We start from the raw sequence: 26,877 nt of genomic DNA on the forward strand, positions 1-26,877 counted from the left end.
TCAACATTTTTAATATCACAGAAAGTAAAAAAAAACGGAAAAAAAATAAACTTGGGCTGGGCTGTTAAGGTGCCTGGTACACAGTCTGAAAACCTTTATCCAAGGCTCAGAAGCCAACTGGTGGAAGGGAGAAGTGACTCCTGCAAACTGTGCTTAGACCTACAGATGTATGCCCTGTACGTGTGTGTGTGTGTGTGTGTGTGTGTGTGTGTGTGTGTGTGTGGACACAAACACCAAATACATAAATTAATTAATTAAATGAAACAAGAAAACTTCTCAGGTGAAAGATACTGATTTTAGCTCTCACATTCATTGATGGAGGAGTAAGTGACAAGATGATGGTGCACTGAAACAGCTTTGGTCATTTCTAAATGAATGCCTATCTTCATCCTACTCACAACAGGAATCGCTTATAAAGCCCATGGTAACATATGTTTTCGTCACATACAGAAACTGAAGAAACCATAGCCAGAAGTTCCATATTCTTCAGAGATATGCAGCCCACACTGTGGGAACCACTAATACAAGAGGCCAAAAATCAACATGCTCTTCAAACACCTATGCTACACAACTGAAATCCACCAGTAAAAAGAAAGTGATGAAATCAGTTTCCTAAAATCTTCCAAACAGAAATTCCTTGAAAGAAATTTAGATCTTCACAACTTGTAGACCTCAGGGAGAAATTATAGGCAAGTCGTCCACTTTAAGATAAAAATGCTAGGAGTAAGCAAGCCTGAGCTTGATCTTAATTATCACATAAGGGCAGAGGTCAATTCCTAAATATTAGCAACAATAGACAGACATACAAATAGATGTGTGCATATGAAATATAAAAATTTATATGCACATATGCATAAATGTAAAACTTGACAATATGGGCACTTCTAAAAACCTGTAGATATGAGCATTTATATAGACTTCTAGAAGTTTGGTTTCTTTTTTTTTTTTCTGTCTTTTGTCAACTTTACAGATAAAACACAAGATGGCATTCCCCAACTTTCAAGCAAGACTCAAAAGTATTTACTATGATGATTTTCTTCATCTCAATTTTTTTTCTTTTTTTTCCTATTAAAGTACAGACAAAATATCTTGGTATTTTTTGTTTTGGTTTGGTTTTTTTTCCATACCTGGCTTAGAATTAAAAGTAGCAAAATTGTGCCGAGCACCAAAGGAAATCTGACATCTTAAAATCTATTTTAATCGCATTCATAAGTAGGTGTTTTTTGAGTTGTTAGAGCTTTCTACATTTTTTTTCGTTTCTCTTCATCTGGAGACTTTACATGGTGGCAAGAAAGCCTTATTTTAGTTCTCCTTAACATATCCTGGTGCCTCCAGCAGCCTTAGGCATCTGAATTACATTTTCAGCTTCCTCTGGGGCTCTAGGAAGCTCTGTTAGTATTGCATATTACACACAAGTTACTTTAAATGCCCTTCTAAGGCCCGTTAAACGCTACACAAACTTTATACTTTAAAGCGCTAATGTTTAACTGATCTGCCACTAAACTCAAGCTCTTGGCTCATCTGGTTTTCCATGTTGGTGATTTTCACCCATTATTACCTGAGAATGGACCCTTTTAAAAGAACTATATTTTGAAACAAAGATGTGAAGTCAGAGACTTAATCATTTTATTTAAACTGTGACACTTTTAATAATCCCAAACAACTTGCTCAAATACTGTTTATTAAGTATTACTTTTCTACTTACAGTGAATTTTTAGTAATATATAGTAAAAAACACTCCTAAATAGAAAGACTTAAACTGTCCCTAAATGTAAATATATTTATTCTGTGTTTAAGACTATGTTATTTTTTTTTTTATTTTTGGTAAAGTGAGTTTAAAGTACAGTGTTTTGAATACGAGATTCTCATTACTTCCTGCTCTACAGCACTCTGCACACGGCATTTGGATGTACATGCTTTTGGTTTGATAGCATTGTGATCTGAACCTCAGACATAGCCCAAATATCAGTCTCTGAGACACAATGTGGAAATCACTCATTGTGCATCACAGAGGCAGCCTTCTGACAGTATGGCAAAATTTATTTTCATATGAAACATTTTATTATTTTTTAAGTTTACTTTAAACAAACCTAAATTTATAGCAAATACATCCAAAGATTTCAACAAACTAGTGAATCTTTCTTATTCCTGAAAGCTGCAGTAATGGCAAAATCCACTGTACCTGGAAGTGGAAAAATAAGCATTTCTTTGCTGTCTTGTTGACTAACACCAGTGAAACTGTGTATTTGTAATGTATTTTTCTTTAAATTTTTATTTAAGAATAAAATTTCAATCAATCATATTTTAATTTGGGACACTGAAAATCTAATGAAACCATCAGGCCTACCTTGTGCACCTTTCAACAGTATTATTCCATTCTTTCTCTCCCTCTGTCCTCCCTCCCTCCCTCCCTCCCTCCCTCCCCTCCACCATCTTCATCCCTCTCTCCCTTCTTGTCTCTGTCTTCCTCTCTCCCCATCTCTCTCTATGTCCCCATGCCCCCCGCCCCCAGGGGTAGGCAAACTATCTCGTGCACAATTATTTCAGAGTATGCAAAGCAAAACTGCAAGAGAGCAAAAGTTCACCAAGTGAGAAATTTGGAACTCAAGTGTGGGTGAATGTAAAAGTCATGAAATTACTCATCTCAAATTAAGTGTATCTTGATATCATTGGAGAAACAGTGACGATCTGCAGCAGCTGTGACTCCCCCAAAGCTGGGTCCCCGAGACTGTTGGCATTTTATTTTACCTTCATTTTCAAGCAACTTATCGGTGTTCTATTTCCGGCAACAGCTGTGTTAATGAGATAAAGGAGCTAAGCACTATGTAAAGAGTGAGCAGTGACATTCTTTTCTTATAAATGTTATAATAGAATAACTAATATTTTAATAGTTAACAAATTTACATATTTATCAGAAATATATTTAATCTAGAGATAACCAAAGAACTTTAAATATTTCAACTACAACATTTGGTTATTTGTTTTAAAGAAAATATTTTTCAGAGCTAGCTTTCAATACAAAACTCAGCCATTACATGACAAGTCTGACTACAAACTCCTCACTTTAAATAAACCAGGTTTCTGTGGACAGAGGATTCAACCACTGAGAATTCTCAAAAGTAAATTTAATTTGGGGTTGGGGATTTAGCTCAGTGGTAGAGTGCTTGCCTAGCAAGCGCAAGGCCCTGGGTTCAATCCTCAGCTCCAGAAAAAAAAAAAAGTAAATTTAATTTGATGTCACAGTATAATTGAGCCTTGGCCACTCCACATGTCGAAATTTTAATAAAATTTTAGAAAATTAGAGAGACAGAAAACGTACCTGGTCTACAAACAGGTACATGGTCTAAAAGTCCTGCAGTCCTATTAACAATAAGAACATTATCAGAAATAGCTGACCCTAACCAATGCCTTAATTAATGGGCACTAGATGATAATTAGGACTACTCCAATTAAGTTTTAATTTGGAAAAATTAACTACAAACTCAGTCATTCAATAAAGTGTTGTCGTCCTCCAATGTGTTTCTAGGCACAGAATATAGCAATTTACTATTGACAAGCACTAACGGAAGAGGTCATTTCACAAGTATAGCATGGACAAAGGTGAACCGGGCAACTGATGAAATCTGTGGCCAAGGCGAAATAGCAATCTCTGAGCCAAATGGTAATAAAGTTACTGAAATGAAGCAATGTAGTTTCTAAACTGAACTGTCATAAAAGAGGATATGGGCTTCAAACCGGCATGTCAGAGTAATTAAAATATTATTTCTCTGCTTTAAAAAGTTCTGGATAGTTTTAATAGTCTTATTGATTTCTTTTATTCAAACAGTTATAAGTGAGGTTAGAAGGAGGCTGCTGAGTGGACAGCAGGCAGTGGAGAGGTTTGATGGAGGTGCTGCAAGAGATAGAGCTAGGGAGATGAATTAGCATACTAGAGGGGACAGGAGATTGCACAAGCAAAGTGCTGTACTGCCCCCACAGTACAGAAAGCCAGATGTGGAGGCCAGGCCTGTAATCTCAGCACTCCAGAGGTGGAGGCAGAAGGAGTCAGAATCCAAGGTCATCTTCGCCTACAAAAAAGAATTCGAAAACAGCCTGTAGACGCTATGGCTGAAAGAAAGAAGGGGTGGAAGAGAGGATGCAGGGGGAGAGGGGGAGGGGGGAGAGAGAGGGAGAGAGAAAGATTCAGAGGTCTAGATTCTACTCATGCTTAGAAAGCGATGACTGTGTCATTGCCCTCCCCCCATACACAGTAAATTTCCTTGAAGCAAGAGGATAAAGTGAAGACCTCAAAAAATACACCCTCCCCTGAAAAGTCTAAGGTGCTAAGAATCTGGAAATTAACAGTCTTCATAGATTTGCTAGCACATATGATCCTGTAGAATCTAAAGCCTGGATGAAGACACTGGTCTTTGAAAAGGCCACATCTCCATTTTCGTCACCCACAGAGGGGATGCAGTGCAGCCCAAGCGCACATCCACACATCCCTCCAGCAACCAGACACTTCTCTGGATGGGGAAACACTATCTAAAAGAGCAATATTTGGCCACCAAAAGCTCTCCATACCATTTTTTTTTAATGCCAACTACTTTATAACTAGCTAAATTCATGAAATGCCTTTCACTTAATTAGATCTACACTCACATTGTGCAATAACTAAGTGGTTTGTCTATGATGAACTAAAAAGTACGAAGACTTTATTTAGTGAGAACACAAAGGAATTAGCATGGACCTAGAGTTCAGACCAGAGAATCAAGCAAAACAGACTTTTACTGTTCAGGGGAGAAAAACAAAAGCTTCGTAATTGTCCACAGTATTTGTTATTTCCTAATGCATCGCTGAATTGTGACTCTATCTTACAAACTACTATATGCATCACCCACCTCAGCTGGTAGACCCAAGACATACTCTATGTGACTAAGGGTATATCTGCCCACTAGTTCCAAGACCTCAGATTGCATTACTTAGCTACCAGTCTCTGCCCACCTAACCAGAACAAAATAAACAAGTCCAATGCATTTCCACAATGAAAGTTTGCTATTCTTCTTATCTATTAGAGAAAGAGAGAAAGAATGGAAGGAAGGAAGGAAGGAAGGAAGGAAGGAAGGAAGGTAGAGAGGGAGGTAGGGAGGAAGAAGGCAGGAAGGAAGGAAATAAGGAAGGAAGGGAGGAAAGAAGGAAGGAAGGAAGGAAGGAAGAGAGGGGGAGGAAGGAGGAAGGAAGGAGAGAAGGAAGGAAGAAAGGAAGGACAGAATAGTTTTTTTAAAATGGTCAGGTTAATCAATTCTTTTTTTGTCACACATTTAAAAGTCTAGGGGAAAACACACACACACACACACACACATCAGTTTTGTGCTTATTTTCTCATTGTTTTAGTAATGCTAACGTATGCAATATATGATGATCCAGAAGGGAACTAATAACACAAATGTTCACTAAGTAAGAATGTTTCAGTATCATCAGGCCAATGGAAAGCCCCTGCCCCTGAAGTTTTGGACCTTCTAAACAAACATTAAAACTACAGTGCTAAAATAGTGGCCCACTGGTGTTCCAATAGTAATCAATAGTGCTCTGCAAATATAACACTCTCCTATGTCAATCAACTACTTCCTTTTTTGAGGGGGAGGCAGTAGTGCTCATCCCCATACTTCTTCAAAAGAGAAATCTCTTGCCAGAGGTCTACTATCCTTAGAAACATAACATCAAATCTAGCAAGGATTCAATGTGCCTCCTAGTGAAATTTTGAAGATCGAGTGGCCAGCTGCTTGCCAGACCGTCATTTCCTCTTCCTTTTGTTTGGGCAAGACTAAATGACCTTCCTCCACAAGACACAAATTTGAACAGAGCTGAAGATCATGGGCAATTAATGTGCTGACCAACAAGACAGTATTCTCTAATTATGGTTTCCAAGATGCCAAATGCAATAAAAAATGAGTTTGGCACAGCAAGGAGAGGCAAACTACAGGCACACCTGACTGCTAGAAGACAGACTGGAGTTGGGCTCTTTGCAAGATTCTGGGCATAGTCAGGTAAAGGAAAGGCTGTTGTTCAGTACCAGAAAAAAAACAGACAGACAAACAAAACACCCACAGGTTAAATTAAGACATCATACATAAGGATTTAGAGGTCTTCCTTGTCACTTGGACAGGAGGTACACCAACATCTAGCCTGAGAGTTTATCTTGCATCGTTTCCACCCTCACTCAAGGTAATAACTTGGTTAATGGCAAAATAAAGACTCCTAGTGTTGGCTAAATAATCTCAATTACAAGATTACACAAAATCTGTGTTCACTTGTATGGACTGGCTTTTCTGTCTATGAAGATCCATCGGTTTCAAATCTTTTCATTTCATATAACTCGTCATTGTTTCACTAAAACTAAAATGCCCTTGCATACACAACATGGGGGAAAGACCATTCATTTTTCATCATATCACTGCAATAAACTTGGATCTGCTTTTTACTCCATAGACATTGCCTGGACTAGCAGACTCTGCTGCTGCTCAGAGCAAGCCCAGTTACTGTAACAAATGTACATCTTACCAGCTTTGGATTTCTAATTGTGTCTAATACAATTCCTTGTTGCATCCAAATACAAAATCAATACCATTTGTCCAGCATGCAGGACAAATGGAATCTATAAATGGTCCTTATTGAGTAATTAAACACCTATTATTGTCATGGGTAGTGAAACAATGAATATGATAAGATAAATTTTTGAAAAAAATCCTGTCGTGATTAATACCTCCCTAGGTGTTAAATAAAAATGAGTGCCTTTTGTGCCGTACTGCTGGCAGAAGAACAGGGGCACGAGCAGTTGCCACAATAACAGGCTAACCTTCAACTGAACCCCTTCCCTCAAGAAATTAAATGCTGTAGCAGGACTTTAAATCCCCTCACTTAGAGCTCATTTGCAGGCTGTGTAACCTGCAGTTCCTGAAGAGAACTCATTATCTGCAGGAGAAGAATCCTTTTATAATTTCTTTATGAATGTATATATTGTTTCTATAAAAAAATTCCAACTGTCTAAAAAGGATACGAATATTAACAGTGTAAGCAAGGCAAAGAGACCTACACCAATCAGATTCTGTTTCTGTTACCAGGGACTCAAGAACAGGACTCAATCTGTCATGGAAAACTGGACATCAGATTGAGAATAAGGTTAGAGAAAATGCCTATTTAGAAAAATACATTAATCTGCTAGGCTGAGACTAATGTTCCTGGTTGTTTTGTTAGTGGTCAGGCTCTCTCTCTCTGTGGCTCTCTGTCTCTGTGTCGTGTCTTTCTCTCTGAATTCCCATTCCATGACCCCCACACCCTGTCCTCACATAAAAACACAAATTCCCGACTCATCAACCCCACATGGGACCTTCAGAGCCTTGCCTTGTGTTAAAACTTGAGAAGGATGCAGCAGGAACAACTACAAAATCGCAGAGATGAATTCTACAGATGTGACACTTGTAAAGGGTAACCCTATTTCACATGTGAGACGGGACAAAAAAGAAAGAAAAAAGGCCACTGAAGCAATAACTGCTCGCCGAATTACCATTAAATTGTAAGATTTACAATCAGGAGTACAGTAAGTGCATATCTAATAGAATTTGTCCTAGAAGAATATAAAGTGAATCTCTGAGGCATAAGACCTGTGCAGGTGATATATGTTTCTTTTAATCTTCATTTTAATTAAAAACAAACAAACAAAAACCTTCAAAATACAGGGGGGAAAAAAGAACACACTGCAGAATCACAAGCAAACCCCCAGGCAAACTTAGAAGGTAACCTAATTTGAAATGCACTTCTTGTTATCCACTCTCATTTTCCATCAAATGAGAACTGAGTCTTTCAAATGCAAAATGTAAGACACATGGCCCAACATGTATTTAAAAAGCATGCTATCTTGCCCAAGCTGAAGCATTAATACATGAACAATTAAACTTTGTGACTGTCAGATAAGAAAATGCTGAATCCAAACACTTGGCTATAGGTTCCAAGTTTCTGCTCCATTTTTAAAAGTAAATTGAATATACAGAGTTCAATATCAGTATTATATCCTGTAAGAAGAGCAAATACATTACTATGTTGCAGACAATGACACTCTTGTAATCAAATGATATTATTATCACTGTGTCTCTATCATTACCACATACAACTTTGGGAAAGGAATTGACTATTTTGGAGGTAAACAGCTTAAAACATTCCAATGCATTCTCCAGGAGTCACTAAAAGCAAATCCTAACAGTCCTTGCTGCTTGTTAAACACTGGTAAAATGCTGCCCATTTCCACCTCCTGAAAGACGAACATGCAATAAAGCTAACTGGTCAGAGGGATTCACGAACATTGACAAATGCTTGCAGGAAGAGGAAGGGCTGATTGGCAGTTCCTGAAACCGATTTCTTTAAGGATGGATTTGTTTTGTTTCAGTAAATAGGTGCCTTGGTTAAGCAGTGCCCCAGACACCACTGTCCTTGAATGAGGGAAATAGAAAACTACTGCGCTGATTTTGCAGATCTGTGCTCTGCTCTTCTCACCCCCACCCCCAGAGGATCTGAATTTTATTTTAAAGGATTAACGAGTGACACACATGGCCAGCAATGATAGCCTTGTTCCTTTCAACCTTAGCGAGTCATGTTTGGTAAAGGAGAAGCAGTAGAATTATGTGTACAAGTGGCTATGTCATCAGAGCTTCAAGAGGTTCCGTGCAGAGATGCCTGAGTAAACAGCAGCGTGAAGGATTTTATATTTAACAGACGAAGATCTCTGTCTTTAACACACACGCACACAGAGCCTGTCTCTAGTTACTAAAAGCAAAAAAAACAAATACACATCATCTACAAGCCAAAAGGATTTTCAGTCCCCACTCACACCAATTTTAACTTAGATTCTAGTCAAAATGATGTACCATTTTTTCACCAAGCATGCCAAGATCTTTGAAAGCTTATCCTAAACATCAGTTGGTAAAAGCTCTATGCTTACTGTGAGCCAGAGAATTTCCAGCTCCCGATGAAGACCAGTGGACCACCTGATACTTTTTCATCAGGGTGATAAAATTAAAGGATGGTTCTGATTTGCTTGAAGGAGTCTTTCCCTTACTTAATTGTTTAAAGTACACAGCATTAATACAAAGGGTTGGTGGGGGGGTGGGGGGGAATTAAGAAGGCAACTGTAGGGCCTGAGCTAATTGCAAGCTGATTAGATTGTGCCATGCAAGAGTTCTCCCTCCGTTACATACCATCACAAGCTCTGGTCTTTTCCACCCAGCTGCAGCAGCAAACAAGCTGATCTGCTAACAAAGTGGTCAGCTCAGGCACTTGCACAGCGGCTCACAGGGTACACAGACGGCTGCTCTCCATGCAGAGATCCTCCAGCTCCATTTTCCAATCTGATTACACGGCTCCTTGTTCCAGCGGCCTTAAACCTTCATGGCAGTTTACCAACATTTTCATCACTTTTTTTTTCTTTTACAAAGCAAAAGAACTGATAAGCTCTCAGGTACCTCAGACTTCCTAGTCAATGTCTGGCCAGCAGCCAGCACTCCCTCACTACACAAGCGTTCCAGGCCGCACTACATAAAGCAGACAGGATTTCCCAGACTGCACAGAACTCTGAGAATCTTGCTGTGTGTACAAGTGAACAGCATGTTTCCATCCTTACAGATGTCCACTATTGTGTCTAATCGCATCCAGGAGGTATAGAGACCTATTAAGCACCCTGCCTGCTCCCACACTGCTCCCCCAAAGAGGCAATACAAAGCAAATCAAGGCGGAGGTGCCCATGAGCTTACTGTTAGCCTATCAGACATGCTCAGGAACTCTGCCTGTTCAACCCTAATAATTGTTTCAAAAGTCCTGGTCTGATTATCTAGACCTATTCCTTCTGTTGCCATGGAAAGGAAACCAGTGACTTCCTATTAAAATCTAAAACACACACACAAATGAACACAAAGCCACTTTTTAGCACCTCCAAACTTTGGAAGCTTCTTACACCTTAAAAGGAAGACAAGCTAAAAGATACAGAAGTGAAATGATGTCTCTTGTCCATGGCCACCTCTGAGAACTGTTTTTATGCCCTTCAATCCCAAGAAATCGCTCCATGCAGGTAGCACAGGTTACCTGTTTACATTCAAAAGATTAAACAGTGATTACTACAGCATTTCAAGTGGACACCTACAGACAGGCTTCCTATCTCATACTTTTGAAATTCACTTTCACTCATGGCTCACAGGCCTGAGATGAAAAATAAACCAGGCTGAAAATGTGAATTTTCCAGTGCAATAATGTATATGTTCGCTCACTGGGTGCTGGTTCTCAGCTAAGCAACAATAAACAAACAAAAAATAATCACAGAGCCTCCTTCATCCATGACTGATAACTTTCTAACAAAGATAGAGAAAAGGAAAATAGCTTTTAATGTCTGTGGCTGTTCTGGGTTTATTTTTGCATACTATCAATAATACAGGGTTTGAGGTAGGGAGGGACTGGGTTCAGTTTTGCATACTATAGATCAGTATTAAAGGGTTTGGGGTAGGGAGGGACTGGGTTCAGTTTTGCATACTATAGATCAGTATTAAAGGGTTTGGGGTAGGGAGGGAATGGGTTCAGTTTTGCATACTATAGATCAGTAATAGAGAGTCTGGGGTAGGGAGGGAAGGGAAGCAAGGAGAGGAGTCTGCAGTTGTGGGGAAAAAACATACAAGTTGGTTAGAGGAATGCCTCAGTACTCTAGCTCCTGAGGGAGGATTTGAACTCAGACACTGTGTGGGAAGATTCAGGATTTTAAACACACTACACAGAAGCGTTATTCTTCCTTGCTGATGAGGAGGACTCCTGTCCCCTGGGAATAGAAAAACCCGGCTGAGTGACTGTCACAGGAGTCAAGCAATGGCTGTGTTGCTGACTCAGGAATGGGCTCTGACAGCCACACTGCTTCAGTCCAGCCACAGAACCAAGGGAGAGCAGGTTTTAGGACGGCAGCATTGACAGGACATGTGAGAGTTAGGAGAGGAGCTGTAGGAGTAAGGCACCAATGAGCAGATGAACCAGCAACTCAATTTCCAGACACCCGGAAATAAACATAGTCCCTTCTTGCAAGTTCATATTGCTCAACACATAAAGGATGTGCTTGTGGCTATACATAATTAGAGCAACCACAACACTTCTGAAAGGACTTTCAGAGAAGATCACATGCAGTTTTTAAACAGATAGGCCATGTTGGGTACATAGCTGTATCCACAATACTATAAAACCTATAAACTCAAAGTAAGTATAGGCAGGCGCCCATACATTTATTTGCATGTGGGTGGTATTCTGCATAAATGACTGTCAACTTAAAATGCCATTCTCTAATTTATATGCAAATTCTACCTCTGGTAAAATAAAAACATATTTTAAGCAGCTTATAGTGCCAACACATTATTCCCATGAATGATTCCTAGTAAACTATTTATGCCAACTGTAGGGATTTTTTTTATGATTTATTGGATGGTGAACGAAACCACTTAAACTATAGTTGTCTGTATGAATCAGTAATTTTCATGTTTCTAATTAAAATGTAAACAGTGTAATGAAGACATCAAGTTTTTAGGCAAATGTCTCTTCCAGTGCCACTTGGGGTATGGTAATTGCTGGAGCAGATCTATGGACGCTCCTGAATCCTCTACAAGTCCAGATTAAAAGCATTACTGCTAAACCTGGCTTCCTCCTCCAGGGAATTGTGTACTCTAACACATTCCCAGTTTGCTTACAGATACACATTGGCACTAACTTTAAACGGTGTTCATTAAAAAAGAAAAACTGAAAAACAAGACATTAATTTATATTTAAAATGTAGATTGTAAAATATTTACTAGCAGTCAAAACACTGGCCCTGTATCTACTCAGATTTGATTTCTTGCCATCTAATTGGGGGGTAAGAAAAAAAAAGTAAAAACAGGACAAGAAGAAGAAGCCAAATAATGTCTACCTTAAATGTCCAGACACAGGAGGACTTTACTCAATAAGAGACCAAGTGAGGCTGATTCCAGATTCACTGATTTTCAAGACACACTTTGCTTAAATAAAATGAGTTTACAATTTAACAATTCAGAAAAATTAAATAAACTTATAAACGCCATAGAGAAAGCATGTCATTTTTGACAGTATTAAAGAATGTAAAAGTGCTTTGATACATCACTGTAATCTCTCTTCATTTTTATTCAACGTCTATTGTTATATGACATTTGCCACAATTCATCCTACAGCAAATGACCTCTTACATGCGATTTTAAAAATCATCCCTTCATTACGTACAACTGTTCATTAGGCTTCTCTGAAGTCCATTTTTCTTTGCTATCCATTTGCTTTGCAGAAGCACAACCCAGCACTTGAATAAATGTGTTTATCTTTGGTTGTAATTCTTTATCACCATTCCCTGCAAATAGCCCTTACAACTAACATAGTCAACCTCAGCATTGACTGGCTAGAGCAGAAATCTGCAGTGACAGGAAGTCTAACCTGTGGGATGAAAGGTAAATGTTCGTCCACCCAAGCTACCCCAGTCCTGGCCTCAGTGTCTACAGGATGACCAACATGGCCAATAGTCACATTACTTTTTACAAGCATTAGAGGCAAGCAGGCACTGGGGTTGGTGTAGGATTGTAGATGGATGAGAAAGGTGATGTGTGCAGGGGCATGAGAAGCAAAGAAAGAGTGTTACACTGTCGTCTTTTATTACCAAATAATGCAAACAAACAAGATATTCTTCCACTCTCCTGAGCCCAGGGAAAGGGTTTCATCCAAGTGGTTTCCACTTTTTCACACAAAAACATACACACACACCCCAATCTGGACTTAGAGACATAGCACTAGGGGGAAAGAAAGGATTTGAGAAGGGCATATTTTGATAATGTTTAAAAATTTACAAACACCTCTGGGGATTCTAAGAGGGAGGAGAGAAAGCTGATTAAACAAGGCCAAGTGTTTTGTCGGCTTAAAGACCATATCATAGTTGTGCACTGTATCAGAAGTGTTGCAAGGACAGGCATCATTTCTATTCGCTTTGTACCAGAAAGGTAAACACTGGATTGCATTGTGGATTAAAACAATAAGAAATCCCTTTCCTCTCAGGCTCTCAAGGCCCTGTTAATCGGGTGTAATTTTTAATGAACACTAGCTGCTTGGTGCTCATTCAAGACATTTCATTAGAAGGTTATTCATTTAAAAATCAACGTTTCAACCATATCAAGCTGTAACCTTTCTTGAAATGTAAATGAATGGTTTAAATGAGAAGATTAATAAAGAAGGGATGCTCCGAGCCCAGGCATGGCATGCTATGTATTTTTAAATTTGTCTATGCCAGATGCTGTCAGTCAGAACAAAAAACTGTCCAAGCAGACAATCTGTGCGTCTGAATGTTGATCATGTTGGAAAGTACAGGGGGGAGGGGGGAGAGTGTGTCAAGGATTCACGGTCCTTCATCTTTGCAGTAGAGCAAACACGTCTCTCAGTATAGCGACAGACAGCTGCCTCCACTTTCTAATGTGCCCTAACTCAGATCACTGAAAGGATTGTCAGCACTCAGAGAAACACACAAAGATAACACAGCCAGCTGCCATGGAGGGGAAAAACAGCACAGCGCAGAAGAAATGGGATTTGTTCCATTTGCATGATGCTGCCTCCCCTGGGCCCCTTTCTTTCAAATCCAAAGCACAAAAGACAACACTTAACATATTTGCTTAAAGATGACAACCTCATGTTGATTTCATTTGGATGTAACAGTGTCAGGATTACAGATAGAAGAATATATTATATCTGTAACAGAGACTGACAAATGTGCCCATCAGTGGAACTATCTGATCCATCTGCTTATACAACCATTTTACCATCCCAAGGGTGCCATCTAAGTAGTAACTTTAGAAGACGGAAGGTCTAATTTTATTACACCACATTTCAACCTACTAAACAATATTATTTCTAAAATAGATCATTTTTATTGGAAGTCTCCCCGATGAAAAATCCAGTAGACACCAGAGAATTTATGAACTGTATGGGTCCTTTGAACTCAATATAGTGCCCATTTCTAACAACTTTTCTTGCTGTATGGCAAATTCCCAGTGTCAAATAAGTGCAAGTTGGAGAGAGAAATGATACATGTTTTGAGTATGTAAGTATATTGATCGAATCAATGCTTGTATATAACACAGAAACTGGATGGGTATAGACAATGTGGATAATTATAAAATTAACTATTAAATGGGACCTTTTACCTGGTATAGCTGAATCCATTCTTCCTAACCACCTATTTCTGTCTATTTGATGTCTTCTGCAGAGAGTACCCACACTTCAAACAGCAACTATATGAATAATCATTTCCTGTCAGCCTCTTTTTGACAGATACTCAATCTGATTTCCAGTTAAGGTATTTGGGGGACAGAGACTTAGACAAGCGAATGATTTAAAGCTACACTGGCTAACCACTAGTCATTAACACACAGTCAGCTGAGAAAACGATGGTTCTGACCTGAAGCCTTCATACTTCCGAGTCTATTCTTCTCTATGACTTTATGAAGTATAACTTCAATTCTTAAATGAACAGATTTTGATGATGTGACTGCATCGATTCGTTTATGTCTACACCACTCTATTTTCTTGACTGAAATTATAGGGCTGAGAATGGAGACAATAGTGTTCTTCATGTATGCACTATACACAAGCACAGCCATAAATATTTGTTAACACTCAGCTTCAAAGCCCATCCACCTGATTCTCCTTGAAGAAATGCTGGCTCCCTGGCTCCCCACTTTGTTCAGGGGAATGGCTCTGATGCTTGCTATTTACTGGTATAACTCTCTCATTTGGTCTTGTTATATAAAATAGTTAACTGTTATCTGTGAAATCTCTGCACAGCAGATGGTCACCAGTCATTATTTTCAATTTGTTTAGTTTCTAGTAAGAAGAAAAACTCTGAGGTAGTGATGCAAAGAAAACTAGCGGCCTGCATGATAACTCCACCAGTGCCAGAAGACGCACTGAAAGCAAAACAGAATCCCTTAGATTCTGTAGTATTTCAAGATTTAATACAATTCCCCCCATAATGGGAATGCTATTGGAATAATTTATCTCATTTCTAAGTGCAAAACTTCTGTAGAATTTAGTGTTTTTCTTTTTCAAGTAACCACAATTTCTAGAAGCAACTTATAAACATCATGTTTGTCATCGCCAACAACGAAATCACTTTCATTTTTCCTTTTTTCTTTCGGTCCCTCTAAGTAGCCCAGTTGCCCAACAGAAAATGGGAGCCATTTGTGAACAAGTGCACACGTACAGAAAATTAAGCTGTAAATATCTGGTCTGGGTTATTATTGGAATCTGGAAACATCTGAGGCTACAGGACCATCCAAGCCCCGCAACCATGATGTACAGGTAATTGCTTAAATGATTTATACCTTACTCTTTCTATTAAAACTGTCTTTAAAGCGAAACATTTGTAGGCTTGGTTCTGCAATAAAAACTGCTATCTGATTTCACTTGGACAAAATGTTGTGAAAGATGTTACATTTCTTCAAGGACATATGCATGGCTAAACTAAGCCCTGCACAAAGACTGATTCCAAAAAAGAAGTTAATGACCACAAAATATGAGCTATGGTATAGGCATGAGCGATGTGTGCGAATGTGGCCATCTGCTCGGAGCAAGTAAGCATTAGGAGAAATAATTGTACATGGGATTGTTGTTTGTTTGCTTCTACTATCAATAAAAGTATCCATTAAAAAGCATCCTTCGGGCTGGAAATGTAGCTCAGTGGTAGAGCATTTCCCTATCATACATATTAAACCTATCTTAAATGGCTCTTTAATGACCATTGTCAGTTTCAGTTTTTATTTCTAATAAATCTTGCTTACCGAGACTTCAAATGAATGCCATTCTAAACCTAACTCCCAAGGGACAGAGAGGTACTACATCAGGGGAAAACAGGAGCCACGTAGACAAGAATGAGGGTAGATTTAAATTGGTGCACTCAAATAATATCTGTATAAAGTTATCAACTGTCTGCTGACTCAGAATGAAAGTGTTCAATATTGTCATATATTACAGGTTTCTCTACTGAAGACATGCAGGCATCCCCATACACACACACACACACACACACACACACACACACACACACACACACACACACAAATATTTGGTTATATTCACATAAAAAGCTATGATTCATTTCAGATTTCAAGGCAAATGTGGTTTCACATTCTTCAACATTTCCATGTCTAAACCTCACTAAAATTTCAGTTACTCACAGGTACCCATGTATATGCAATATAAAAGAACATAACACATAACATTTTATAATGTCATTTATTGTATGACTAGTAAGCATATTTGAGAAAGAAACTGACTCCCAAGAACACAAGTTGAGATAGCTCCTGAACCACTAGAAGACAGAGGTTAATAATTGGACTCACAGCTAAAATTAAAATAAACCATTGACCAGTGAATTGGAACCATGGCTCATATTTTGTGGTCATTAACTTATATCATGACCCTTTCGCAGGCATCTTTCAATATGCCCCTATTAAAAGTCTAAAGGAAAAATGACTAGCATTTTAGGTGCAAAGAATCTTCCTGGATACTCCAGTCACCTCACTTAAAACCCCACAACTCCCTGTTCATAAATCAAGCAGAAGTTTAAGGCAGCCCGTTTAAACCTTCCCTTGATTTAGTTTGAATATTGGCAAGCTACCATCATGAGGCTTCACAATTCAATCTTTAATCTCTGGTAGATTTGAATTTCCACTTCAGCAACTTTTAACTTGCTTAAAAATTATTGAGTGGCTACAGAAAACCGGGAGAACTGATTTAAAGAGGCAACACATGGATCTCCACTGTGGCAGACAAACTGGAGAAACAGTTTTGTTTCAGTATTTTTAACTCTACCAATAAAGTACTGTCCTTTAGTGTAAATGCTGTTTGCTGAAGGTTCAGTGTTTATAATGCAATTAACTAAGCAACATTTGTTCTCTGTCACTCAGTGGCACTTCTTAATAATAATCCAGATTCAACAGCCACACTGCAGACATTTTCTTCTACCTACAGTATGAGACCCTTCCAGATTTCAACATGAAGCTAGCAAGCATCTGGAACTCTTCATCTCTGAAAAGCCCAAGTCAGAAAAGACTGAGTGAGTTTGTAGAAAAGGTACAGGTTTCTTTTAAAGATGTGTATTTCAAAGAATGACAATAAAGTGTTTGGGTTTTTTGTTTGTTTGTTTTTCTTAACTGGGCTCTTTCCTGAAGCAAGGTGAACAAGTAGTAATACATCTTTAGTTTTAAAAACACAATTGTTAAATTAAAACTTTTTAAAATATTTCAGCATTTGGTTAAATTGAAATTCCCTTGGAAAATTTTAGAATTGCATTTGTTGTGAGACTAGATTAGTAAGCAGATTTAGAATGAAACTGACCCCAAACACACACGCTCAACTGGTAAGGGAACTGAGCCACTGGAAGACAGAGGTCAATGGGTGGACTTGCAGCTGAATTCTTTACAGCCCAGTGTTTAGTGCAAAATAAATTAATACTGTCAGACACTAAACAGAACAAAACAGCGCCAATGAAAATGTTAACCAAAGACATTTACAAACTACAGATTTGCTGCAAGTTCAGTCAGCATACCAAGAACAGGTCAGCGAGTTAGTGTCTCACGTCTTACCACCCCAAGTACTGTCATATCCCCCCAGAAGTACACGATGAGTGCACAGCACACATTTAGACTCTGTATTAGTCAGAGAAAAGACAACCTAGGAAGAAGTGTCAGGGTGTTGCTGATTTCCTCTGCTCAACCAAAGGCTGACTAACCAATTACTCAGCAACCAGCACTAGTATGGCAAACACTGACAGCAATTTCCCAGTTTCAGTATTTTATGGTTATATTCCCTCAAATTTTCAGACTTCAAATTCACAAGAAAAAAAAAACATTAAAAAGTTTGCTCCATTACCTGATGCTCTCTTTTGTAACCTATAATTAAAGTAGTGAAGAGAACTACATTTTGTGGGATTTTAAAAGTAGCACTATGATGTGGTTGTAACAGGATAATTTAAATGCCTCCTACCCAGGTATATAAAACAGAATGGATACAAGCTTCTTTTAAGATACATAATTACACAACTATTTTTCAGGGTTATATTGTCTCTGTTTGGTAATTATACAAAGAATACAGAAAATATATAGTTTTGCAGCTTTTTGGCTAAGAAATTGAAACAAAGTAAAGTGATGTAGACATAAAATATCATAAGACACACTATGTTGTACACTTATTTGAAAATGAATACAAAGAAATTTCATTGTTTAAAATGAAGTATATAATTTTTGTATCTTTCTCACTATATGTTTTCAAGAACCTTGTTATTTTTTAAAGTAAGATTAGTGAATGAGTAACAAAATGCCAGTTTCTATTGCTTTGACCAATTCAAACCACCAGAGGTTTACCTATACAGTTCATATACTGTGTATACATGCTAAGGAAATTAAAAATGAATTTGATGTGTCTGCTCATAGGAATTTACAGTTCCCTAATGGGAAAAAAAATACAAACCAATGAGCAGTAGCACTCAGTAGAAGAAAGATTATGTTAATGACCAAAGGAAACTCTGTGTGTGTGTGTGTGTGTGTGTGTGTGTGTGTGTGTGTGTGTGTGTGTGTGTGTGTGGTGGGGGTGGGTCTTTTGTGTTCAGGAGCCTGCTGGAGGCCAGATATGGACAGCAAGTATTATTTTCAAGTGTCTCCACTTTATGTTTTGAAGAAGTGCCTCTCACTGAAACTGACACTGGCTCATTTAAGACTGCTAACCAATAATCCAGGAGAATTCTCTTTCCTCCACCTCCCAGGCCCAGGGATAGGTGTAAACTACCGTGCCAGGCTTTTCTATGGGTGCTGGGGATCTGAATTCATGTTCCCATGCCTTCTTGGCAAGTACTTTACCAACTGAGCCATATCACCAAGTCTAAATGAAATATTTTAATGTGTTTAAGGATAAATCAAGTAAATATCAAAAAAAATCAATCCTAAATATATTTGGTAGATGCTACAAACTTGGAGCTGGATACAAAGTCCTGGTAGGATTTTAACCAATACTGAAGAGTATCCTAGGGATATAATTAAGGCAAACCGAGAGTGGATGAAGTGCAGTGAAGAGATTCTCTCTATGATTTCATGAAGATACAACTTTCAGACCGATCTCCTTTTTATATTTGTGGAGGATTTAAGGTCCCTATATCCACTGAATATTCCAATCTGACTGCTAATCTCTTTTCAACTTCTTACAGAGGAAATGCATTAGCTAATTAATACTTATTGTCTTCCAAGGTATTGGAATATCTGACACTTTTACTTGCAACCAATTAGTAACTATATTTAGTAAAAAAAAAAAAAAATTACTGTGAAAGGCTCAATCATGCAACAAATGGTCCTTTGGCTTCCTTTACTGTTTCCAAGATAAGGTCTCCTGCTCCGTGAAGAGAAACAGAGCCCTTCTTAAGGTTCCTAGCCACCCAAGCTCACTAGTAAACAGAGAAACAGCTCGGTATTGTTCCTTAGCCATTATGGAATACCATCTCTTTTTATGACAAAGAGAATTGAGGTTGAGCAGAATTGAATGACTCACCTAGGCAATCAATACAAGAGGCTGTGGGCCTCTACTGTCATGTTTCCTCTTCACTGTCATTTCCAAAGTCCTGACATGCACCATTCTCTACTCCTAGAGTCAACGCAGGTTGTGAGCTACTACTAGCATGCATCATTAATATACTTAATTCTGAACAATAATTTATGTCTGTAGACAAAAAATATCTTTTAAAGGAAGTGAAAATTTTATGAGTTCACGAGATGTACAAATCTCTGGGCTAGTAAAAGTGACTGACATGACTAACTTTACATTTGAAATCGCTTCAGGAGCAAAATAATGTTGCTTCTCTTTGACTCCACCCTCCTCCCTTAAATAATTAATAAACAATAACTAAAACCAGAACTGCTGTATATCGATAAAACATACTTTATTCAAAAAGAAGCAATATAAGAGACAGATGTCAATAAATCTTTTTCTATAACTTCAACTATGGGCTAAGCAAATGGAAGATATCAAGAGAGGAAAAAAAGGATTCTAAGAGTAAAATTAGGCCCCATTAAAGGCATAGCGGTCCTTAAACATTTTCAACTTATGTGCAGGTAAATTAAGAATCAGTATTTTCATGTAGATAATCACAAATTCTGTTATTCAGAATATGATATAGAACCTGCCACCTCTTACAGGGAGATTATAATTTGCTTAGATCATAGTACACTGGTCATTAATTCCTAGTAAGTGATCACTTTTGCACATAATTGCATTAGGATTAAATCAGCATAACTATGAGCACTGTTTTCAGCATAACTATAAGCACTGTTTTCAGCCAACCGCATGAGAGAAGGACACTAAACTTGGCCTCAACAACTTTCTCTCATTTCTTTTTCCTTTGCCTCTGTCCTCCTTTTCTACCAGATGCCATTCATCAAAGATAGTTTGTCCATGGCCACAAAGGCAGCTTTACCCCCGTCCCTACACACACCCTAACATCCTCTTAATTAATTCAGACCACCTCCTCACGCTCTAAATATCCATATACTGGTGGGTCAAGAGAAATTTGATTTTCCAGATGATCAAGTAATAACCAGCCTTGCATAGAAGTTTATAAAGAATGCAGGTCTCACCACAGTCCAGATGCACAGGTAGGTGGTACATTATAGCTCCGCAGTAGGGGGCTAGCTGAGATAGCGAGGTTCGTGGTGAGTATGCAGATAGCAAAACTGGCCGAAGCACTTGGCCCTGCCAGGAAGTAAAGGATAGCTGCAGAGTTGATTGTTAAACATATAAACAAATGTGTAACAACATGTACTTAGGTGCAAATGCATGTGCACGGCAATCACCCATCCCAACAACTCCCATGGGATCACATTGTGGCAGTGGTTTGGTGATGTAATTTCAAAGAAATATTACAAACTTGTAAAACTGTAGGACTTTATCCATTCTGATGCACAAACTCGTGTCAACACGTGAGAGTGGATTCCCTGTGTATCTTTAAAATTCAGTAGTATAAAACCATTTCCCCATAGAATATTTTTTACTTTGGTGCTAAAACAGAATAACAGAATGAAAAACTAAAAAAAAAAAAAAAAAGCATTGATTTGGTGTCTGCACTCAATAAGTAATACATTAAGATCAAAACATAACAAAGAACTTTTGTTATTACATTTTCCTAGCAGTTTAGTGTTTAAAATTTATTGATAGAGATTGCATACCCATATCTTAAAAACTCAAGAGATTCTGCACATTCACAGAATGTCTTTTTAGTGGGACACTAGCTCCAACTGAAATCTATTTCTGAAGGGTCTACTATCTCAGCATATATAAGTTTCTATCAATAATTTGTTGATTTCAAAACATATTTTTTAATTAAGGAACTTAATAGTATTCGTAGTGCACTTAAAATATTCCTGAAGGCAGAACACTCTTTGCTCATATGGGCATATAAAGCTCCAAAGCTGCTCACCGTTTTTCTCAATCCAGTTTGTGAGACAAGGATTTGAGATCCCAATATCTGCACATGGCTCATAGGCAGGAACCCCCCTCCCCAATGCTTCCTGATAACCTGAGTAATGTAAATGAAATCTCGTTTGGAAAGGAAGACTGAGAATTCAGACTGAAGGCAAAGAATACGATGGTGGGAGTCAGGCCATAAGACCCACATCTTTTGTAAAAAGGATCTAAAATTGACTCCAGGTCTATGGATTCAAGAACAGAAAAGTCAGTTTAACAGACATGCTGTAAAAAGTAACGTGGCTATTATTCTTAACAAGTTACATATTGGGTATTATTCTTTAAAAATGAGTCATAAAATACCATTTTAAGTACTTAAAGTCATGAATATGTACCTCTGCTTGAATGTAATTTTTCATTTTCCAGGAAAGAATACTTTCTCTAACTAACCCTGTTAACCTAATTACTCATAAAAGTATCAAAAACATCCCTGACACCAATATCTTCAGAAAGAAAAGTATCGATGTGCATGTACAAGTGGATATTTCATTTAGATAGTCAAACTGCAGTTCTTATTTAAAAGATCCGCTGGGATCCTTATAATATTTAGCAGTGAAATTTACCCAAAAAAATGCATTCAAAGTTTGCAAGCAGTCAAGCTGTCCTTTCAATACCTCACTTCTCCAGCCACACATTTCTATTCAAAAGTATTAACTAGTAAGCATAAAAGGATAATAGTAGCCTGTTTATTTAACAGTATTTGTTTCATCGTAAAACGGGGATTAAAAAGAAAATGCCTTCAATATTAAGGCAATCTTTTTTTTTTCTCCTACTCAAAATAATTATCTGGTAAGATTAAAATCAATGAATCATACCTAATTAAGATTTCTAATTTAGCATCATTGAGGTATGTGATCTGAGAGCAAGTGTTTATTCTTAACTTCAATTTGAAACAGGGAAAAGTGGAAAATGCAGGGAAATGAAAAGCTACTGCAGTCAGAGCAGCCTACCACAGTATCACATAGTAAACGAGATCTGAAGCTTAATTATTTTTGAAGCCAAACATTTCATATGAACATATAATAAAACATAGGAGTAAGGTTAAAAAAAGAGAGAGAGAGCAGACTTGGAATTGTATTACAGAAACTGTAGACAAAGCACAGAACATTGAGAAATATGGATTGATGAGCACCCAACAACAATATTCCACAGTTACAATGTCCTTCATGTAGATGACCACTAACAGGTGGGTTAAAATATTTATTTTCAGCTTCCTTTCTTTAGAGTATATATCAATGGAAAGAACAACCTCTCATTGTTACTCAGAATGAAGGCATATCTTTCCAAGACTCTATTGTATTATGACAAAGTCTCGGAAGGCATTCTAAATAAGTTCCATTTTTCCCTTCCTCTAAAATATCTCTAAAGTCCCCTTCTCCACCCCAGTCTTGGGTAACATAAAAGAAGAGTGACTTTTTCCCAGCTCTTTGATATCTTCTTTCTTGCAATAGTGATCTGATGTAAGAACTACCTTTTGAAAATCAACGGCCCAACTTCAAGTGCACTCAAATCCACACTTGCTGGGCATTCCATCATACCTCAGTCTTTATCTGAAAAGCTGCTCAGCTTCAAGATGCAGTTTGGGGCCTCTCAATTCAAAATATCTTTTTATTGAGCAGTGCATTGGGAAACAAGAATTTCAATTTTTTTTTTTTTTGGGGGGGGGTTTGCAAAGAATGGACAAACCAAAGTAGAAAAGCAGCCACACCTAGTGACTGACTCTAGGTCAGAGGGAGGCAGGGTATTTCAAGGCAAGCTGAAAAACTAAGTCCACAATTTGAATGAGATTATCACATACTGCAGGGCTAGGACTCCTGCATGAAAGAGTTGTTTTCTCCTTCAGCATTCCTGTCACCACAGTTAGGTAGCTACAATGCTACCTCCTCGTGTCAAAATACCCATACTGATGCTAACATAACAAGGTGATTATTTCTGTGATTGTCCCTCTTCTCTGACTGCCACTCAATGAGCTGTGCTTTTATTATTTTTAATGGTCAGAATTTTATATACATTTAGATAACTTTAGATTTCTTGACCTTAGGAAAGGGTAGAGGTGGTACAAGGCAAGGAAGAGGCATCCAGGCTCTTATTACCAATCTCTCTGAAATAATTCCTCTGTGCTTGGGATATACTTACTTAACTATGTACCTATGTACACATAATCAAAAACACCAACACTCATGAGATATAGCAAGTACAAGACAATATGAGATTAAAACAAATACATCGGTTCAAGGGTAAAAATAGAAGTACCCAAAGGCCTATTATTTTATCTGTTCTTTTTAACAACTCCCATTAGTACCCTTTTAGACAGAGCCAAATCGAATAAAAAGAATAGCCAGTCTCCACGTCGAAAACCACTGATTTCCCCAAAGCTGTCCCTTACTACACTTTGTAGACAGTAAACCCAAGTGTAGCCTCATTGCCCTGTGACCTCAGCAGGCACAAAGACCCCAACACAAGAGTTTTGCACTTGCTGGAATGGTCTGTCGTGGCTGTCTTGAAATTATGAATAATTTTTAAACACGCTATCTCAGATTTTCATTGTATGCTGGGCCCCATAAATGAGGAAGATGGTCCTAGCTGAGGGTCATGGCATTTGGAAATGAAAAAAAAATAATAAGTCAAAAGAATAACACAAAGTTTCCTGCAATATACAGAAAGCCAGGACTTCACATTGCACTGCGTTTCAACTATAATTCCACATCCTACTGTTTCCCTGCATAACACTGTCTCAGGAACCAATGCAGGAAAGCACAGGTCATTCATTCTCTGAGAAGTTACATTCACACATGCACAACGTTCAACTGTCAATGATTTTTAAAGCATCAAATTGATATGTAGAGTATTAGTTTATTCTAGATAAACAAGAGGGGTTTCTGTGGGGAAAGTAAAATGCATGTTCTGTTCCCTCAGCAGTAATATATCTATAAACCACTGTGACAAATACGTAAATCAATAGCAGAGACCAAAATCCAAAGAAAAGAAACTGAGGAAAGCATTTTCAACATTAAGATATTGAGGAAAAAAATTTATGAGTGTTTTAAATTTTGCATTTTGCATCAAAAAATCTTTATTTGTAAATGATGTACTAGTACATTACATAACAATAATTTTAATAAAAGCTATTCAGCTTATGAAAATAAGAACAAAATCTTAACAAGGACCAAGATTTCCAAGATTATTTAATTTGTTTTTTCTAAAAAAGACTTTTTTTTCCAAACCAAAATAAATAAATGAATTAGAGGGCAGAAAAGAGGTTAACCTTGGGCCTTCACATAATAAATTCTGCATTCTACTTTAAAGCCCTATCAGTTTTAAAATAGAATTAGAAGAGATAGTACAAATGCTAAAATACGAGCAAACACATCCATTTCTACATCATTTGACATGAATTCTCCTGAACTGAAATCTGCCTTTGGAGTGCCTCAGAGTGTCAATATTCAAGCAACAGGACAAGAAGTAGATTTGTTGCATAAAATATGTAAATATTATTCACAGACAGCGCCAGATGATATCTAGTGTTTTGATGGTTTCGGATCACCTATCTGCTCTGCCCCCTCAATCTGAGTGACCACTAGTCAACAGGTATCCAAGGGGCATGCCAGGGCTGGGCACATACCTGTGGTTTTAGCCTAAAGAACCTGGTATACGCCCCTGCTTTCAATTTGCTTTAAACCTACAAGTCCCATCCATCTTCGCCATGCTTTGCCAACTCCTTATTTTCACTTTTTTGTCTGTTCTGAATTTGCACTACATTTCTTTTAGTAAACAACTTACAGACATTTAAATAGTAATAGCAAACGCAAGAATTAGCAGTCAGCATTCCTGTCGAAGAGTGTATGCTTGAATTGTCTACAAGAACTTAAATGGAAATAAAAGGAAAGCAAGAAGTAAAAAGATAAAAAATTAATTTTAAATGAGATTAGAAAAAAAAGAAAAAGACTGTGATAAAATTCCAACCATGAAAATATTAGCTGAGGGCGCCATTTATTTTTATTGTTTCCAAGAAAAAAAAAGTATATGTCTGTGTGTTCGAAAGTTATCAATTTTTGGACTGCAGTCTTTGCAGTGGTACCTGAAGAAATAGCTAAGTTCAAATGACAATAGAGTATTAGCTTCTATATATCTCTATAAAAACAGTGGTTTATGTATTTGTCACAGTAGTTTATCTTTAAAAATGTCTTATGACATTTTTAATTGCATGCTCGTCTGTTCTATTTGCTTATTCTAATTTATCGATAACTCAACAACTGATATGGTAATTAATAGAACCTTCTCCACCAGTAACGGCCAACATTTCCACAAATGTCTGCAACATTTTTTTTGTTATCAAAAATAGATAAATCAATTTAAATTCTTGACAATTAAATGCATTATCTCCACAACAATGCCTGTGGCACTTTATAAAGTGATAGACGGAATTCAGACAGGGGAGTTCATTGATGAAAGGAAAAAGCTGCAGACACTCCTGTAAAAGCAAGGCTCTGAGAACAGCTAGAAAGCCCAAAACCAAAAAGGCCTGCAATTGTTTCAAATACACCTAATCATTCTGCTGATTTGGGACGATTAAAACTGATTACTTAATTAGGCAATCATTAGGCTTCCAAAAACACTGACAGAAACAGGGAGTTCAGAGAGCCCACCTTCACCTGGAAATGGCAATCCTGCAACCCACTGCAAACTTTCTGCATCTGCCTTTCTGTACAACCTGGCAAGATAGTAACATCCAAAGCCTGGCGGCCTGGAGCTCGGGGAACAAGACAGTTTAGCAGTAAGGAAAGGATGCACTTCTTTCAGGAGGCTGTATTTCTAAACTACCTTACAAGGAGCAGCTAGTGCCGCTGCCTGTCTCTGTGGACTCCTCCAGAAGCTGCTGCTGTCTTGTGCTCTGACCACATGCTTGTATTAGCTGAAGATAATTAATGAAATTTCTACTCTGCTGCATGTCTATCAGAAGCAGCAGCCTCCAAAATGATTTCCAAAGTTCCTCACAGCAAAAACAGCAGCAGCAACAACAACAAAAAAGATTTTCTGCTAGAAGCTCAACTGCCAAGCGTCTGAAATATAACTTTAAAAAAATAAGGAAGAATGAAAGAAAGAAACCCTGTTTGTCCTCAGAAGGGTTAGATGCTGGTTTAAGAACCTCACAGATTCAGTGTGAGAAGAAAAATAGAGTATTTTTTAATGTTTCTTGGAATAATTGCAAAAGACCCTATAAACTCTCTATTTAGGAGAAAAGCAAAGAAAAGCGAGTCTACTCACATGCACAGCTTCCAA

The 26,877-nt window shown here is 37.8% G+C and overlaps 1 protein-coding gene across 5 annotated transcripts in view; it reads right to left on the minus strand.

Annotated features, from left to right (window-relative positions):
* Fign (fidgetin, microtubule severing factor) overlaps positions 1-26,877 on the minus strand; it is a 126,247-nt gene that overhangs the window by 94,946 nt on the left and 4,424 nt on the right. For 2 of the 5 annotated variants that reach the window (XM_052724359.1, XM_052724360.1), the window contains one exon: positions 20,712-20,826. The exons of 2 other annotated variants lie outside the window; for them this stretch is intronic. In XM_052724359.1, the coding sequence (XP_052580319.1) occupies positions 20,712-20,826 (115 nt within the window). Of the gene's footprint in view, positions 1-9,227; positions 9,377-20,711; positions 20,827-26,877 lie in introns of those variants that run through there. One more of the 5 variants, XM_052724363.1, reaches the window with a different exon arrangement.

Source organism: Peromyscus californicus, unplaced genomic scaffold, assembly GCF_007827085.1.
Source record: "Peromyscus californicus insignis strain IS unplaced genomic scaffold, ASM782708v3 Scaffold_7__1_contigs__length_154581171, whole genome shotgun sequence".
Lineage (NCBI taxonomy): Eukaryota > Metazoa > Chordata > Mammalia > Rodentia > Cricetidae > Peromyscus > Peromyscus californicus.